Source organism: Eulemur rufifrons, chromosome 7, assembly GCF_041146395.1.
Source record: "Eulemur rufifrons isolate Redbay chromosome 7, OSU_ERuf_1, whole genome shotgun sequence".
NCBI classification, from domain to species: domain Eukaryota; kingdom Metazoa; phylum Chordata; class Mammalia; order Primates; family Lemuridae; genus Eulemur; species Eulemur rufifrons.
This window is the reverse complement of record NC_090989.1, coordinates 17,152,649-17,170,725: the sequence shown is the minus strand read 5'-3', so window position 1 is coordinate 17,170,725 and position 18,077 is coordinate 17,152,649. Positions and strand designations below refer to the sequence as shown.

General features: G+C 37.4%; 1 protein-coding gene across 1 annotated transcript in view; it reads right to left on the bottom strand.

The window, feature by feature from the left end:
* Window positions 1-5,099: 5,099 nt before the first annotated feature.
* ADAMTS5 (ADAM metallopeptidase with thrombospondin type 1 motif 5) overlaps window positions 5,100-18,077 on the bottom strand; it is a 40,397-nt gene continuing 27,419 nt past the window's right edge. Inside the window, exons 4-8 of the mRNA XM_069472412.1 lie at window positions 15,730-16,013; window positions 12,698-12,881; window positions 12,146-12,321; window positions 10,314-10,489; window positions 5,100-5,667 (exon numbers count right to left, since the gene is read on the bottom strand). Coding sequence (XP_069328513.1) covers window positions 5,100-5,667; window positions 10,314-10,489; window positions 12,146-12,321; window positions 12,698-12,881; window positions 15,730-16,013 — 1,388 coding nt within the window. The remainder of the gene's footprint in view (window positions 5,668-10,313; window positions 10,490-12,145; window positions 12,322-12,697; window positions 12,882-15,729; window positions 16,014-18,077) is intronic.

The following is an 18,077-nucleotide window of genomic DNA, read 5'->3' as shown; positions in this document are numbered from 1 at the left end:
GACCACTGCTGGTCAGAATGACCATTGGATGTGCTTATTTCCCCAATTTTTGAGTATCAAGTTATGTCCTATGTTGAGAAAAAGCTCACAGGTCTTTCTTGCAAATTGTAAAATCATGTAGGAAAAAAAGTAGTAACTCAGAAATATCACATTTGAAGTTGGTCACTGAAGCTCTTAGCACCTCGATAACAATGACAATTGTTCATTGGATGTGCCAAAGGAAAATGAAAAAAAGTAAAAAAGCATGCCCTGTTTTATTTACAAATCACAGTTTTCCTCACAGTGTTAGACTTTGGGTCACTCTGATGTGGCAGTGTTTTATAGGATGATGGACCATTATGTATTTTTTCATTTGACCTAACTAGTCAAATGGACTAGTTAGTTGGTGGAGCAGATAAGCAAGTAAGGACCAAAGACAGGAAAATTATTGCTAAAGTGCTAGTATATTAGTAAGGTGAAATTAACTGGGCTAACTAATATGTATGTTAAAGTCTTGCTTTCAAAACCAATATCTAACAATATATTCATTTTTCACATAAAACTTGCATTGAAAATTATATCATGGCACCAAACAGAAATTTGCCAGAATGAATTCTTTGCTGATCTGATCACCATATGTATTCCTATTTTTTTTTTTTTTTGGCTGACTAATGCATGGTTTCTATTTCAATATCTTCCCAAATGTTAATTAAATAGAACACAATTATGCATTATAGACTAATGTATTTCATGATGATAAATTATTTCTGTAGTTCATGCTAACAGAATGCTATTAAGAATTTTTTTTTCAGAATACTAGTCAGTTAAGTTAATCTGATAATATAAAACTATAGGTTGTTGGCAAATGAGAACAATAACATAAGAAATTATACAAAGTCCTTTTTCTGTGTGTCTAAATGATAAAGCACCTTGAATTTGGTTCTATTATAGCTTAGATGATCATTCTGTACTCCTGGTTATTTCACTTATTTTGTAGCTTTGAAATGCTTGAAAATATAAGATATTTGTATGTCCTCATGTTTAAGTCTGAAGAGATTAGTAATGTGCACCAATCCTGCCAATGAGATTTCATACTCAGTCATCAACCATTAGCAAAATGCAGTCATTATTAAATTCAATCTTATTTTGCAGTGAACTTTAAGTCATAGCACAAGTCCTGGACTTTGAATCTGGCTGCTAGCCTCACCTAAACCGTGACAATGACCTTGTTAACAAGGAAGAAGTCGATAAAGAAATATCAGCGCCGGAGACTGATGTGGTATATTGTGCTGTGAGAGACCAGGGTGCTTTGCCTTATTGCTGGGATCAGACTGCGAAACCAGTCAGAGGCAAGTTGATGTCATTAGAGGTGACCCTTCCTATCCCGAATCCCATGATCATTCCAGGGGTTTCAATAGTAGTAGGAAAAAGTCATATTCTATTAATGGATACCCCATATCTGTAGAAACAATTGTGACTAATAGCATCTGAATCATGTAAATCCAATGTATTTGCACTCACCTACAGAATCCTACAAATACTAGAGACTAAATGATATTAATTTTAGGGGATGTTTCTAAAGCAGCAAAAGACAATATTTGGTTTTATTATCATTTATAGTCCTCAGAGGTTGTGTGTACACAACTTTCATCTAATACATCAGTAGTTACTTGTCCAGCTTTTTCAGTGAATTGAATGGACCTGACTCTTGACTGTATCTTAATGTCTATGGGAAGCTCCTAGGCTATCTGTGTACCCAGATTTAAAACTTGCACCTTGTTTGATTGAATAAGAGTTTTCTTATCTGTGACTTGGAAAAATTAGTGTCAATGGGATGTAAAAAAACGATTAATATAGCTACAAGTAATGAACACTACTAGTCATGAAAGATCAAACTTAAAATTTCCTTAGAAAGGAAAATGGTAGTTTCAGAATAAGAATACATGAAGAATACATACACACACACCTGTTTTATGCAGAAAGCTTTCTGTAAAAAAATACAAAAGCAACCAGTGCTGTATATTATGTAAACTCACAGGGTGTACTTTATACACAACATGAAGCATAAATTAAAAAGTAGGACAACAGCAAAACGTTTTAAATATAGAAGAATTTGCACATATTTTTGTTAAATAAGAATAAATAATTTTATCACACAAATTCACATACTAGTTGCAAAGACAATAAATTACTTTTTTTTTTCAGTGCTGCAACTTTTCTTTTGTTTGTGATTCATCCCTTAATTCTTAGTTTAATCAGATAAAACTGTTTCCACAGGACGGCAAAGGAAGTTCAATGTGTCGAATAAATTATAACAATGGCCCCTATACCTCTAAACAATGAGACTGGGCTTACTTTGACTTTTTATGATCTAGAAGAAATAAATGCTATTTTCTTCTGGGCTCCCTTCATACTTAATGAAACTTATTCTGGAGTGCTTAGTTATTATGTAAGTGAGATTAGATTCTTACAGACCTGAGCATTTTCAGACAAACTTTTTTTTTTTTAAGAAGTAGTCTCAGCATCCTGAATTTTAGACTTTTTAAAAATTCAAGATGCAACTATGGTAAGGTGAAAGACATAGTACAAAGTGAAACTGAACTGAATTAGATTGAGTTACAGAGGATTTTCCCCTTATTCATCATTCTTCACATCTATTGAACACTCCCTTGCTCTAAATTTCAGTTTCCAGTCTGTAGCGTTTTTCTCAGGAGTTTAGACATACATTCCTCAGTCAATCTAGTGATATTCATAAGAAAAAAGTAGAAAAAACTCCTTAAAAGCGTGAAATAGTGGTTTATTTGCCCTACGCTCACTCAGATTGTTTCAATGAGAAGTACAAAATGTCATTATTTGGGGGAAAAATGAATCATTAATAAATCATGTTAAAAATCTATGAATATACTATAGAGAAGCAGAGTAGGAAACAACTATGTTTACTCTTCAATTATTTTTTCATGTTGTTAGTAATGTAACCACTAAAGATAAAAATAAATTTTGTCACATTTGAGTTACTTGATTAAAATTATTTTCAAAACTGGAAAAAGTAACATTGGACTCTCTATTCATTCTCTTTTTTCAGTCAAATGGTCAATGTGATTTTTATTATTTTTTTTCTGATTTAACTAGCTTTGGTTCCTGCCATTGGTACCCGGTGATGTCCATCAAACATAGGTTACCAGCCTTGTATAGGCCTCATTTCTTGAGCTGGTTATTTATTAAGAAAAAAATTACCACATCTAAAGCAAAGTTTCTATGAAAATTCAAAGGATAATTATTGGTTTGGTAAAACAATTATTTTTTAAAAAAATAATTTCTTAAGAAAATCCTTAAAACAGTGAGACATCCATCTTCCTGGCCCACTGAAATGAAAGTGATATAGTGAGATCAATTACATAATTCTTCTATATTAAAATATCTTACAATAAAAATAAACTCCCATGAGCTTAAAGGAACTCAAATATCCTTAGATGCAAATCTTTAACAATAGGCACATTTGGTATGAATATTATAAAATTTTATAAAAAACAATTGGCTTTCCAGTATTTCACAAAGAAAAAAAATAATCCCAGTGAAATGAAACACCTTAGATTTTCTGAGCTATGGGGTGCGGGGGTATGCAGTATACTATCTTAAAGGAGATTTTTAGGTGTATGATTATAAAAATATTCAATGTCTATTCAAACTTACAACTTACTTAAACAGGCTATGGAAATAAAAGCAACAACTTCCTGAAAATCATCACATTTCATCACTCAAACACTTACTGGTACAACCAAATACTTTCCAGTTGGGAAAAATCTTTAGTACAGTAGAAACATATTTAGATTAAAAAATTTTAAGGAATTATTGCCGATGATGTGGAAACAGTCTTATTAATATTCACCACTTTTTGTTCTGCATTAACCACATTAATGATGATAACCACTTTTAGATGTGGTTAATTACCACATGATCTTTAATGTTCCTATTAAACTAAATCAACAAGAAGAACAAAACATTGTAGGTCTTATGGAACCCTTGAACAAAACAAACAAACAAACAAGCAAAACAAATGCAAACGCATTTTAAAGGCCTGCTGGTAAGAGGTATACCAGTGTTGAAGGTGTTGGATATGATAGAAAAATCTTAGCTGGGTGTTTTATATGTATATTACACATTGTGAGATTCCAGATGGGAGCCAGAGAAAGAGAAAGCAGCTGTGAAAATATAAATTGAAAACACCGTGAAATATGATTTTTTTTTTGTTTTTTTTTTTTTAAATTTCAACACGAGGAAACTAGGTTTTAGACTCTTGAATACTGGTCACATACACACGCAAACCCTACTTCTATATCCTAAATTATGCATTAATTGGGCTGGCTACCTGAAAAAAATACAGGCAGTCAAATGTCTAAGTAGATGGACCCGTGTATATATTTAAATGACTAGATACACTGAGATCCTTCTTCTTTTCATAATTTCTCAGAAGATGCTTGCTGTCAAAATGGTTTTTGACTCAAATTTTATCTCCTGTAGTCAGAAAATATACTAAATCTTATTAAAACAGCAGCAAGTTCTTAATTTCCAGTAAAACATCCACAGCTCTTTCTGGAAACTGAAAGGAGTTGAAATAGCTGCAGACCTACTTTGGTCAAACACTTTTGTATAGAAATATAATATATATATGTATATTTTAATAGAACCAAGGGATATAAAGTGACATACCAAGGAAGAACATATTTACAAACAGTAAAAATAAGCTACTGTGTATCATGGGTGAAAATCATTACAATGTCTTTTAAAGACATTCTGTAAGAGGTAGGTGACAAAGGGGAGACTCTTCTGCCATCTTCAAATGTCCCCTGATTCTACATTCATCAGTGATTTTTTTCATTTTTGTAGGCCCAGGGGATGTTGAATCACTCCCAAGTTATTCTGTATTCTAAGGTCACCATTGTCATATGAAGCAGTGCACATCTTCTTTTGGTCACAAAGAGCAGATTCTGCCCATAATTCGACTCCTGTAGACAATGACACTGAAGCATGACATGCTGTGCATTAGGTAGACCTCTCGTTCACCACGGCAGTATCAGTGCTGAACCTCCAGTTATCTTTGTGCATAAGATCATAACCACAGGCTAACATTTCTTTAGCAAACACTGTTTAAATGCAGAAGGCCTTTGGGAGAGAGGACATCCCTTTGCTAACTTCCGGTTCCCATCCTGGCACTGCACCGTCCTGGTGTGCCAGCCTGTGTCACAGGTCCTCGAGCAAGCCAGCCACGGACCCGTCACCCACTGCGGCTGTGAAGTATGGGGTGCTACTTTATTGCTGCCATGGCTGGTGACAGAGTTTCCTTTTGGAGTGGACTTCTTGGGAACAAAAAAACTGTAACGAACATCTAATGCTTTAGTGGGGTCTGTTGCAAGAATCTGCACTATTAGAATTTCCTTCGTGGCAGAGTAGCCCATACCATGCAAGAAGTCATCCCTGTGGCTCCAACCGCTGTAGTTCATGACTGTTCCATTGATGTCAATGATCGTCTCTGAAGTGGAGATCATATACTTCCCGTTGATGAGGTACTCACCGTTTTTCTTTTTCAGGGCTAAGTAGGCAGTGAATCTAGTCTGGTCTTTGGCTTTGAACTGTCTCACTTTTATGTGGGTTGCCCCTTCGGGGATCCTCACAACGTCAGTGTAGCCCTTACTGGAGGCAGGAATGTCCACGGGGGAGGGAGAAGGGGAAGGTGATGAGACAAGGAGAGAAAATAAGTAAACATTTAACATACGGATAAACACACAGAAATTTTGTAAAAGTCTTCCCTTCTCTTAACACAAAGTTTTCAAGTACCTAAAAGATTAGCTCAAAATCAGCTTTAAAAACCAATCTTATGACAAAATTGCGGTTAGACTATAGTACTGTATACATTTTTATTGAGATGTTCAAAATGAGGATGATGCTAGCATGCTCCCTTTATTTTAAAAATTTATACTAACTTCAAATATTTGTCCAGTCATTACCATTCTTATAACATCCTATCAGCTTTACAAAGCTACTTTACATTCTTTCTGGCACAAAATGGGATATATCTAAACACAAACTGACAAAAACCTGCCTTCAATTAGGGTCATAGAAACCTTTAATGTTTCTCAAACTTGTTTGCACATTAGAATCATCTGGGGATCTTTTAAATATTCCAAAGACTACGCCACACTCCAGACCAATTAAATCCTCATTTTTGGGGGGGTGGGGTAGGGGCAATAGGCGGCAATACTTTTGAAGCTCCTCACATTGTTCCAATGTGCAGACTATTTTGGGAACACGGATTTAATTAACTTTGGGGCTGGAGACAGAGTCTCTGCTTCCATTTCCACTAGAACTCTGCATTTGTGGGGCAAGGCCACTAAATGGAACATAAAATTCTGTTTGGGTAATGACATCTCACTACTATCATAAAACGAAAAAACAATAATGCCTTGGCAATTTCTTTCTGAGTGCTTAGTATCTGTAAGACATTATGATAGATTGAGTAAAGCTTTATAGTGAGTGATAAATAAGATAAGTCTCTAAAGGTTCTTCAACTGCTCAGGAAAATGGGCAAAGGCATAAATATCTTCAATGTCCATAAACCTGTGCTAGGAGGGAAATGCTAATTAAGCACCAAGGGAAAAGTGAGAAGGAGTCAAAATCTTTGCCTTTATAAGTAATTTTCATAATAAGGTCCCCACGTGTTTTACTTTCTTACTTATTTAAATAGAAATACTATTGCTTGTGCAGTTTGACTGTTGTATGTGAAATTGCACAGTCTAATTGCCAGTTCTCATTCAAAGTTAGAAGTTATGGGATAACTGATTCATACACTAAAAATCCAAGCGTGTTTCCCCCGCTCCAGTGTTCCCTTTGAATTAGAGGGGAGGCTCATCCCCCGGGAAGGCCCCCGTCTACTAGGCATCTGATCTACAGCGATTGCCAGACAGGTGTCAAAGGTTCCTGATGTGTTGAAGAGAGACAACACAGTGCTGAGGGTGTTGCTTACTTTGTCTAACTTGATTCTTTGTTTTTTGTAATACATTATGGGTCAGACTTTGTTACAGGACTTTTTTGTAGTATCCAATATGAATAAATAAAATGCAAGCCTGCAGTAACTAGCTTCAAAGTCATGGGGGATATTGGAGATAATATCTCATCTTAGACCAAAAGGGTATGAAGTGGAGATACATGAAAGTATTTGATCAAGTTCACTCCAGGGTTAATTTAGTGGCAGTGCTAGGCTTAAAATCCAGGTCTCCTGACTTCCAATGTGTGTTCTTTTCACTATGTCCCCACGCATAGAATCCTTACCCTTGCCAGCCATATTTTATAACTGTTAAATGAAAATAAGTTGTGGTTATGTTCAGAGTTTAAATGATACCAGGCAAGATGTAAGGAAGACAAAGAATGAAGGGTAAAGGAATCAGGCAGGAAGACTTTTTAGTGTTCATCCTTGTTCCTTAGAGCCTGTCTCCCATTGATGAGAATTAGTGGGGATTAGTACTGCTGCGGGTCTTCAAACCGAGTTTCACCAGGCACTGGTGAGTCTGAGTATTACTACCCTGATTTCCTAGTGCCTTAGTAAAGGATGACTCTCTTTGTATTTTTTATTCATTTTCTTTATACTCTGCTTGGTATTGTTTAAACTCCGGACACTAACCAGCTTCCCTGACTACCATAAATGAATGCAGTTGTTGTCATGAAGGAATATATCCATTCATATTCAAGCATGCTGTCATGCAAGGGACATTTCAGTGGGGGCAGTCAGGCCCCCAGGATACCCCCCAAACAAAATATGTAACAGTATCAATTGATAAGAGCTGTGAAAAACCAGAGCAAGGTAAGAAGATAGACAGCAATCACGGGGATGGAGGAGAGGTCTTCTTATCCACAAAGGGTAGCCACCATCTGGGGAGGTGACATTTGGCAAAGACCTAAAGGAATTCTGGAGGGAGCATTGTTTATTAATAGGGAAAAGTGTTCCAGGCAGAGGAAACAGCACGCACATGCCTGCCTGCCGCCATGTTTGAGGAGTGTCAGGAAGTCCAGTGTGGTTGGAGCAGAGCAAGAGAAAGGGACAGTACAAAAGAGACACAGAACAGGGAAGAGGCCAGGCCCTTTAGTACCTCCTTAGGTTACAAGACAGTCTTGGACAATGGCTCTAAGTGAGGCGTGAGACAGAAGCCATTGGAGGGTATTGAGACAAGGAATGCTATGATCTGATTTGGGTAATAAAGTGGCCACTCTCCTTGCTTGATAAAGATGAGGCTGTGAGGGGCAAGGGGTATGGAGACCAGTGTGCAGACTACTGTGCTAGTGCAGACGAGATCTGACGATCCCCCGGATTGCGGTGGTAATGTCACAGCGGTGAGAGGCAGCCAGATTTGGGATATATGGCAGAAACAGAACTGACAGGATTTGCTGATGGGTGGGTGTGGGGTGTGAGAGAAAATGAGAAGTGAATCATAACTCCAAAATTCTGGACCTGAACAGTCAAAGGATTGAGTTGCCATTTGCTAAGATGAGGAAAATCTAGGGAGGAGAAGAGTTAAGATTAGGGTCATATTTGTGAATAGGTTTGAACTTGATGAACTACTTTAAGACACATTACCTCATTTCATCCTCACAACAGTTTTATTCATTGCAAGATAATTGCTATTATTTCTTTTCTAGTTTTGAGAAATTTCATGGTAAAGAAATTAGGTGATTTTTCAAAGACCACATGGCCAGTGACTTATTGAGCCAGAACTTGACTACAACTATTCCAGCCCCAACATCAGTGCTTTTGTTTTAGATATAAATCACATTAGGCCAAGGTAATTTATTTGGGATATCCAAGGAGGTAATTTGTACCATAATATAATCTTGGTCAAATCTATTAGCAAGTGGCTATGCTGCACACCACTCGTTGCTATAATGAATTTCTTCATCTATTCATGCGACAAGATGTGCAAATATTAGTTGTCAAAACAAAAAACTTAAAATGTTAAATTTAGCATTTTGAAAGTGGTTTACAACTTCATGCAGAAAGAATATGCAGCATATAGTACATAAAATATTATTTTTTAAAAATAATTTTATTCCTACTCTGGTTCTTGAATTTCTTTCTTTTTCTCTCCCTCCCTCCTTCTCTTCCTCCCTTTCTACCTACCTTCCTTCCTTCCTTCCTTTCTGCTTTACTTATTTATTTACAAAATGGACTGTGCATTACAGCCTCTGCTTTGCTCTGAAACTCATCAGTATTGGGTAAGCTTTAAACTTTCCAACTCCAAGTTTCCTTATTTATAAAATAACATCAGACTGATCATTTCTAAGTTGTCTTATACATTTAAAATGTATAAAAATGCAGAAAATAATTGGACATTCAGGGTGTTTGACATAGATGGCCCAACACAATTAGGTGAATCATTATTATTTCATTACAACATAGAATTAGTAAGGCACATTTTAATTTCAGAATAAATTCTTCAGCCACATATATTTAAATCCTATCAGAGATAATTTCCAGTTTTTTACATCAACATGATGCTTAATCTCTTTAATAAATCCTATTATTAATTTGGCTTGCATATTGCTCTCAAGTGAAAGACAACATAACACCTCCCTCAAGAATACAGATAACTCAAGAATACCATTCAGCATGAGTGGTTTGGAGAAGAGGAAAAACAACCCTGTATCCCATGAAATTCTTTAGCCAACTCAGCCACCCTATTTGATAGCATTATGTTTTGTGCCAGATATTGGTACTATATAAACTTACACATTCAAAGCAAAAATGTAATCTAGGACCATGAGAGACAGCAGGAGACAGACATTGCTGCATATATTGTTTTAGAGAGTAGATATAAGCCAGGATGGTTCACTATAAAACAATATGTTGCCCACACCACTACAATGAATTTACATTTTGTAGGGAGAAATGTTTTCTCCAGAAGAACACAGCCTGATGAAAATTTGTTTTTACAAGGACAGAAGCCAGCCATCCTTTTCTAAATTACATTTCAGAAATAATTGTTCTGCAAGACATCACTAATGTAGAACGTCACCCACTTTTTCTTTTCAGTTTTCTGACTCTGCGAGACCTTGACCCCCATTGCAGTTTATCTGCTTTCAGAGGCACCAAGAGCTTCCTCCGAGCAACCAGAGCTTAATTCACCTCTGCTTCTTTCCCTCTCATATTCATACTGTGTTCCGAGAGAGAGAGCAACGTTAGACCTCCTCCTACAGACAGCTTATGATGTAATGTGAGACCCCTTTATCAATTTTGCAAGAGTCTAACGCTCACTTTGATTCATATGAAGGCAAGGGTTCTATCGTATTACCTTTTTTTATTGAAGGTTCCAACAATCTTTGTGCAGCTGGAGTTGTCTCCTCCACAGACCCCACACTTGTCGTACTGCAGCTTTGAACCGATGATGCCGTCGCAGCCGGTTCTCACACACTTGCCCCGGACGCAGACAGAGTTACTGTACGGCCTGCATTCAGTTCCATCCGTCACCTGAATCACGACAAACGCGTTAGCGGTGGCAAATATTCGTACGTAGGTATATTTAGTTCCTTTGGTACTCTAGCAAGTTCTAATCTGTCATTTTTGAGTTTGATTGGAATAGATCGAAAAATAATATCCACCCCCCCAAAAAAAAACCCACCATAATTTCCAGGGGTATCTAACTGAAAAATCTTTGACATATTGGCAGGAAACAGATCTGGGATAAATCTAAGTTACGCGCTTTCTCTCTTAAGCTTAATTCCAAATGTGTTAGGAGACCGGAGATCCTCATCTCCATTTGTATACGCATAACACGTTCCTATGGTATAGTTTCGGCTTTTTACTTTAATAGAAGCAATCTTTTCACTTGGTGTTTGGAAGAGCTGTGTGGAGAGCTGAACACAAGCAGGCTCCAGAGTGCAAAGATCCTTCTTTGTTGTATAATTATTATTACAATAACAAATTTGAAAATCTACCTTTGACATTCAAAACTATGTCATGATTGGAGAGCACTCCCTATTGTGTGCTGAACTGTAAGACACCAGAACAGAGACAATCAGATCAGCGTAGAAATAGGAGTCTGAGGAAGTCAGAGGAAAAGTACTTACTGGAAGACACTGAATATATTTTGAGTACAGGAATTAGTATATAGTTAAAAAGCTAGTTATAAAATAGATGTATATGGACTGTGGCTTGTGCATGTGAGTATAACACATATAAATATATACACATATATAAATAAACCTACACATTTTATATTTGTGTATATACAAAACTCTATCTTTCCATATATGTGTGTATTGACTGAATGTATGTGTATGTGCGTGGAAAATGAAGTAAGATATACTTCAACAGGTTAAAAGCTCTCCAGATGGTGGTATTTTCAGGTAATGTTTATGTTTTTATTTCCCTGTAATATTTTTAAATGAAAATTTGTTATTTTGTAATAAAAAAGACGTGATGTTTTAAAAATCACATAAGTTGGACATTAGCTTGTTTTCAATAACATGTCATACATATCTGAAGGCCAAGTTTCAGAAGTGGTTTTAAATGTAGCACTTGTGTGCAAATCAGATAAACAGTATTTGTAAATTGTTGCATAACACTGATTGTAAGAAAAAAACTGCTTTATATTTAGAAAATGTTCACCTGTGAAAAATGAGGACTATCACACACAAAAATATTATAATAGAAATAACTAGGAGGACATTGATTCATTAATATTCATTGACCCGTTCAAAAGCCTGGGTCAGAGATGATGACCTTGAAATTCATCTTCATTACTCATCAAAGGAATTCTTAAGTAAATGATAGAAAAATAGAAAATTTCCTTGCTTTAAAGTCCCTTTTACAATTGTTCGCAGGACATCCTAGTTGTTTTCATGGCTATTTTAAAGTTAAGGTCAAATTTCTCCTTCCTTGACAGTGAGTTGCACTTTTCAAAAATAGACTTTGAAACATTTCCTTGCTCCATTTATAAAATAATTTTTATTCATTGTATAAAATTTGAAGATATAAAAATTATAGAGATGAAAACAAAAACCCTCCAAAATCTAACCACTCCCAAAATAAGGACTGTTTACATTTGGCACCCACAGCCTTGATCCTACCAAATAACTGCCACCAAGGATGCCCACTGTTCCTGGACAGTCGGTGTGTAGTTACCTTTGGAGAAAATACCACATAGTAGCCAGTGCCCTTGGCTCTGCAGGTCAGTTTGCACACATCCCCTGGCAGGACGCCTGCGTATTTGGGAACCCATTCCACAAAGGTTTTGACTCCTTTTGCATCAGACTGATAGCCATTTTTGGCCTCACACTGCTCATGACGAAATGATTTACCTAGGAAACACACATGTTACATTAGTACCTTATCTGTTCTGAAACTTTGATATATCCTTCTGTGCTTAAATAATTTTAAGGAGAGGATTCTAACTTATTTTTTTTTTTTTTTTGCACTTCTTTAAGCACCAGTGCTGATGAATTTTATGTATGTATAGAGTTGAAACTATTGATTATTTCTTCCAATTCTCCGAATACTTTATTGTTTACAGTAAGAATTTTAAAATCACTCTCACAAATTTGTTATTGAGTTGCACACTGGTAGAAGTGCGCAGTATAAGATTAGTGCTGTTTCTCCAGCTTCCCCTATTTATTAATTCTAAAATACAAACTACATATGGCACATGGTGGTTGCTGACACTTGGGAGCAGCGTACCATTGGGTGGGCAGGGCGTGACACTACAGGAGCGGTAGATGGCCCTCTTCCCTGTGCAGTAGCGGCCATTGTTTCTGGGTGCAGGGTTATTGCAGTGGCGATAGGCAAACTGTACTCCTCCCCCACACGAGCGAGAACACTGGCCCCAGGACCCCCAAGACCCCCAGTTGCCATGGCTCGATGTCTGGAATAGAAAATAGAAGATATTTTAACTCAGATGGGAGAAAAACATTCAAAATGTACAATACATTTGGAAATCACTTGCATTTCATGACACAGTGGACACTTCATCATAGATATAGTCACAATTTCACTGAATTTAACATGGTCATGCTCTGGAATTGCAACACATTTCCAATTCTAAATAATTCATCTTTTCCAGCACCCCCCCTCCCCCTCCCCCTGCCCCAGCTCCCAGCATCAGAGAATCTGAAATGATCACACTACAGAGATTACCTCCTGGTTTCTCTGGACCACTTTAAATTATGTTTTCTGATATTGTACAACTCTGTTAATAATCATGGAACCATGCAAACTTTGTATCCAATCTGATCTTGAATCTTTAATGATTTATATAACACTGAAGGTTTTGCATGAGGCTGGGCCATTATTTGATTGTGTCTGCCTCTCTTTCTCCCTCTTTAGCACTGCAGTTCCGTAGTCGTCCTTTTGTTGACATGCCACATCCTGTCTATGACAGACTCTCTGCTACATACGTAAATGTATTTGACCTGGGTGTGGCTTACTTCCTAATTAGATGTGACAGAAACTGAAGTGCACCTATGTTCCCACCCACACACTCCCCAAAGGGAAGGAAGGAAGAGCCCTTTTATGATACCCTAGGTCTACAGCTCAGGAAACATTCCAGGAGGAAGCTGAGTAACTCCAAAAGGAAGAATATTATAAACTGCTTTGCTGAGGGAATGTGTGAAGAACTGCCTCTGGCTGCCTGTGTCAGGGTATCTGATGATGTAAAGTTGGGCAACAGCCTGAAAAGACACAGGCAATGGGCACATGGCAACACTCTTCTAGGGACTTTGCAAATCTTGCGGGTGAGAGTGAACATGCACTTTGCTCAGGCCTTGAAAATTAAGAGGGCAGCTGACCTAATGTTGGACTGTGTACGTGGTCGCAGACGGGTTTCCCTGGAGCAGTCTTAAGTCACTTTAGCTCCTAAATTTAGATTGACTTATTATCAGGAAAAAAAAATGATTATTTTGGAGCTCACCAAATGTTACGAGGACCATATGTGTCAGCTCTGCTATTATTTCCTTACTGAATTTCTATAAATATATTCTGATAACTTTAGCAAGAGAAGTTTGAAAGTGAGCTTTCAAAAACAACTTGCAGAGTCTTACTCAGGGTCTTGATTGGACAGAATCTGGGTTATATAATTATTCGTTAAAGGACATAACCTGCAAAGAAATTCCTATTATCTGTATTTTCTTCAAAATTTGATTACTGACAATGGCTACTGACAGTGGGTAAAAGATGAAGCTTATACTACCGGTTATAGTAACTAAAACAGCATGGTACTGGCACAAGAACAGAGACATACACCAATGGAACAGGACTGAGAATCCAGACATAAAACCATCTTCATATAAGCCATCTAATCTTTGACAAAGCAGACAAAAACATACACTGGGGAAAAGAATCCATATTCAATAAATGGTGCTGGGAAAATTGGATAGCCACATGTAGAAGACTGAAACAGGATCTGCACCTCTCACCTCTCACAAAAATCAACTCATGGTGGATAACAGACTTAAACTTAAGGTGTGAAATTATAGGAATTCTAGAAGAAAGTGTTGGAAAAACTCTTATAGACATTGGCTTAGGGAAAGAATTTATGACGAAGACCCCAAAGGCAACCACAGCAACAACAAAAATAAATAAATGGGACCTGATCAAATTAAAAAGCTTCTGCACAGCCAAGGAAACTATCAGGAGAGCGAACACACAACTTACAGAATGGGATAAAATTTTTGCATGGAACACATTCGATAGAGGGCTGATAACTAGAATCTGTATAGAACTCAGGAAAAGAAAACAAAAATCAAACAGCCCTATCAAAAAGTGGGCAAAGGACATGAACAGAAACTTTTCAAAAGAAGATAGACTAATGGCTAGCAAACATATGAAAAAATGCTCAACATCTCTAATCATCAGGGAAATGCAAATCAAAACCACAATGAGATGTCACTTAACTCCAGTGAGAAAGGCTTTTATCAAAAAATCCCAAAACAATAAATGTTGGCATGTATGCGGAGAGATAGGAACACTCATATACTGCTGGTGGGACTGCAAAATAGTACAGCTTCTATGGAAAGTAGTATGAAATACCTCAAAGGACAAAAAGTAGAACTACCATTTGATTCACCAATTCCACTACTGGGTATTTACCCAAAGGAAAAAAAAAACACATTCTATAAAAAAGATATGTGCACTCAAATGTTTATAGCAGCACAATTCACAATTGCAAAGATGTGGAAACAACCCAAGTGCCCATGAATACATGAGTAGATTAATAAAATGTGGTATACGTATACCATGGAGTTCTACTCAGCCACAAAAAACAATGGTGATATAACACCTCTTGTATTATCCTGGATAGAGCTGGAACTCATTCTACGAAGTGAAGTATCCCAAGAATGGAAAAACAAGCACCACATGTAGTCACTATCAAATTGGTATCAACTGATCAACACTTAAGTGCATATATAGTAATAACATTCTTCGGGTGTGGGATGAGGAAGGAAAGGATGGGTATATTCACACCTAATGGGTGTGGTGTGCACCATCTGTGGGATGGGCATGCTTGAAGCTCTGATTTGAGCAGGGCAAAAGCAATATATGTAACCTAAACATTTGTACCCACGTAATATGCTGAAATTAAAAAAAAAGGAAAAAAAAAGAAAAAATATTTTAACTAGGAAATAAAACCACCTGATGACAGTGCCCACACATGTCATGGGAATGCACTTCACATCTTGGGTCTCCAAGCACTGGGTGATGAGAAGATCACTTACTGAATAATATTTTTTCTTGGTTTTGTCCACACACTTGCCCTGCAGGCAGATCCTCCCCTTTCCACAAGGTGTTCCCTCCACAGCGGGGAGCTTCTTGGTCAGACAGACCATTTGGCCCTGGCGCACCACGGCGCACCACAGGCGAGCGCAGACGTCCATGCCCGGACACACGGAGTACTCAGGCCCGAATGTCAGGTTGCACTGCTGGGTGGCATCGTAGGTCTGTCCCGGGAGTTCTTCGGGGCCCTGGATCTGCTTTCGTGGTAGGTCTAGCAAACAGTTGCCTGAAAGAATAACTGAGATTGACCACTGCTCTAGGTTGCACGTTTCAAATCACTAAAACCATAGATCTAAAACTGAAACGCTCTGGTTGGTGCTGAAGCATGAGTTATCCATGAATCCATCGCAGTGTGGGGCTCTGGAGAAGGGATTCTGTGAGGGCCGAGGCTGGATGCCTCCTCGGACTCACCAACACACCCCAGGATTCTCAGTGGGCAACGTTCTCTGCAGTGTCTATAATGATGGAGGTGGGGCTGGCAGTGGCATGATGAAAGAAAACTATTTTATAATGATTAGTTGGGAAAATAGCCATTGTGCTGAGGCAATAAAAGACATTAGTAAGGACCTAGAGGAAATCAGATAGTGAACTTTAATGATAATAATAACCAAAGCATTTACTCTACAACTTCAAGAAATAGAGTTTGTCCTTGGCCCTCTGTTTATAACCCCTTCCCCATTTCCCGTTTACCTCTTCCCCCATGTGCCTATCGTATGTCTCCTTCCCACTAATTCCAGAAATCATAACCAAGGTGGCACCTCATTCATTCTCGCACCAACTCACAAGCATTTGCTCAGCACCTACGATGTTCTAGAAAACATACTAGAGATTGAGAACACAGAAAAATGACCCAGATCTACCCCTCAAGGCCTCCCAACAGAGCAAAGGAGATAAACTAAATAAAGTATTTCTCCCAGACTGACAAAAACTTTAAAAGCTTTCAAGATTTGCAGAACAAAGGAGTGACGGGAGAAGAAAAAAACAAATTTTTGATAATTTAGGCCTGTCTTTATACTCTTCTCTTCCTTTTTGTACCCTCTTTGTTTGTTATTGAATGGAATTGACATTTGCTGGGTATTTAGAGCATCTGCCAACACCAAGTTGGTGTCTCACTGCATTGCATGCAGGACTGTACAGGCCAACAGGACTGAGATGGGGAAACCACGGAAGTGGGGACACAGATGATACAAATCCAGAAGCTGACATGTGCCTCCCCATCCCCAAAAGCCTTCCCCAGGAATCCCTGCCCAACCAGTCAACACCATTAATTTTCTCTTGTCATATACTCATGCTTGCATATTGCCCAACAATTTCAGTAATTTTTTTGTTTACTTGATTTTAGGATGTATATATACACTGATTATAATAATAATAACAAATATTTGTTACAGACACTATTCTCAGTTCTTTACATATATTAGCTTGTTTAATCCTCACAAGAACCCCATGAGGCAGATTCTATTACATATTTTATTTATCCTACAGATAAGGAAACTGAGGAATGTAAAAGATAGATCACTTACCCAACGTCACATAGCTACTAGGGTTTTATGCCCAGACCCTGCCCTCCTCCTCATATACCATATGGCCTCTGCTTAGCGTGTGGATATTAATTTACTGCTGAAGGGCAGGCAGGTACAAAGATCCCTTAAATGGTGGGATATTGAGCCTAATGGTAGAAACACCCCCTCTGAAGTCTAATGCTGGAGAAACACTAAATGGCTGAGTGCTGTTGGCCAAGTTAGCTAACCTCTCCCTAATTTATTTTCAAGATCTGTGAAATGTTTCTTTTCTCCCTGTTATACTGTAAACATAAAATTAGCTAAGAGAGATATAAAGGGTAACCAGAAAAATATGAAACAATGATAGTTGGTTTTATCCCCAACATTTTTAACCACATTTTAGATGTATTAGAGTTATTCTTTGTATTTAGCAAAAGAAAATCATACTCAAATCCTTACGTTCCACTGAGAAATAGAATATTCAGCACATTTGAAGTATACTGCAAATGTTTTTACAACTACATTTAAAATCTCTTCAAAGTGAATACCTTAGAATTTGTCAATCTGTGATGGTGGCATTATATGAAAATGAATAAAGAGCAAAGTTCCTACTTAACTTTTGAGCCAGAACATTTGAAGAGGTAAAGTTTCTTAAGGCAAGCCAGAAAAAGCATTAAAAATAAGTATCTAGCCAAAGAGAACTCTGGGAGAAAAACATCTAGTTAAAAGAAAAACATCAAGTCAATAGGAAAGAATGATAGTAAAACCTCACTAAGCTTTGTTTACCA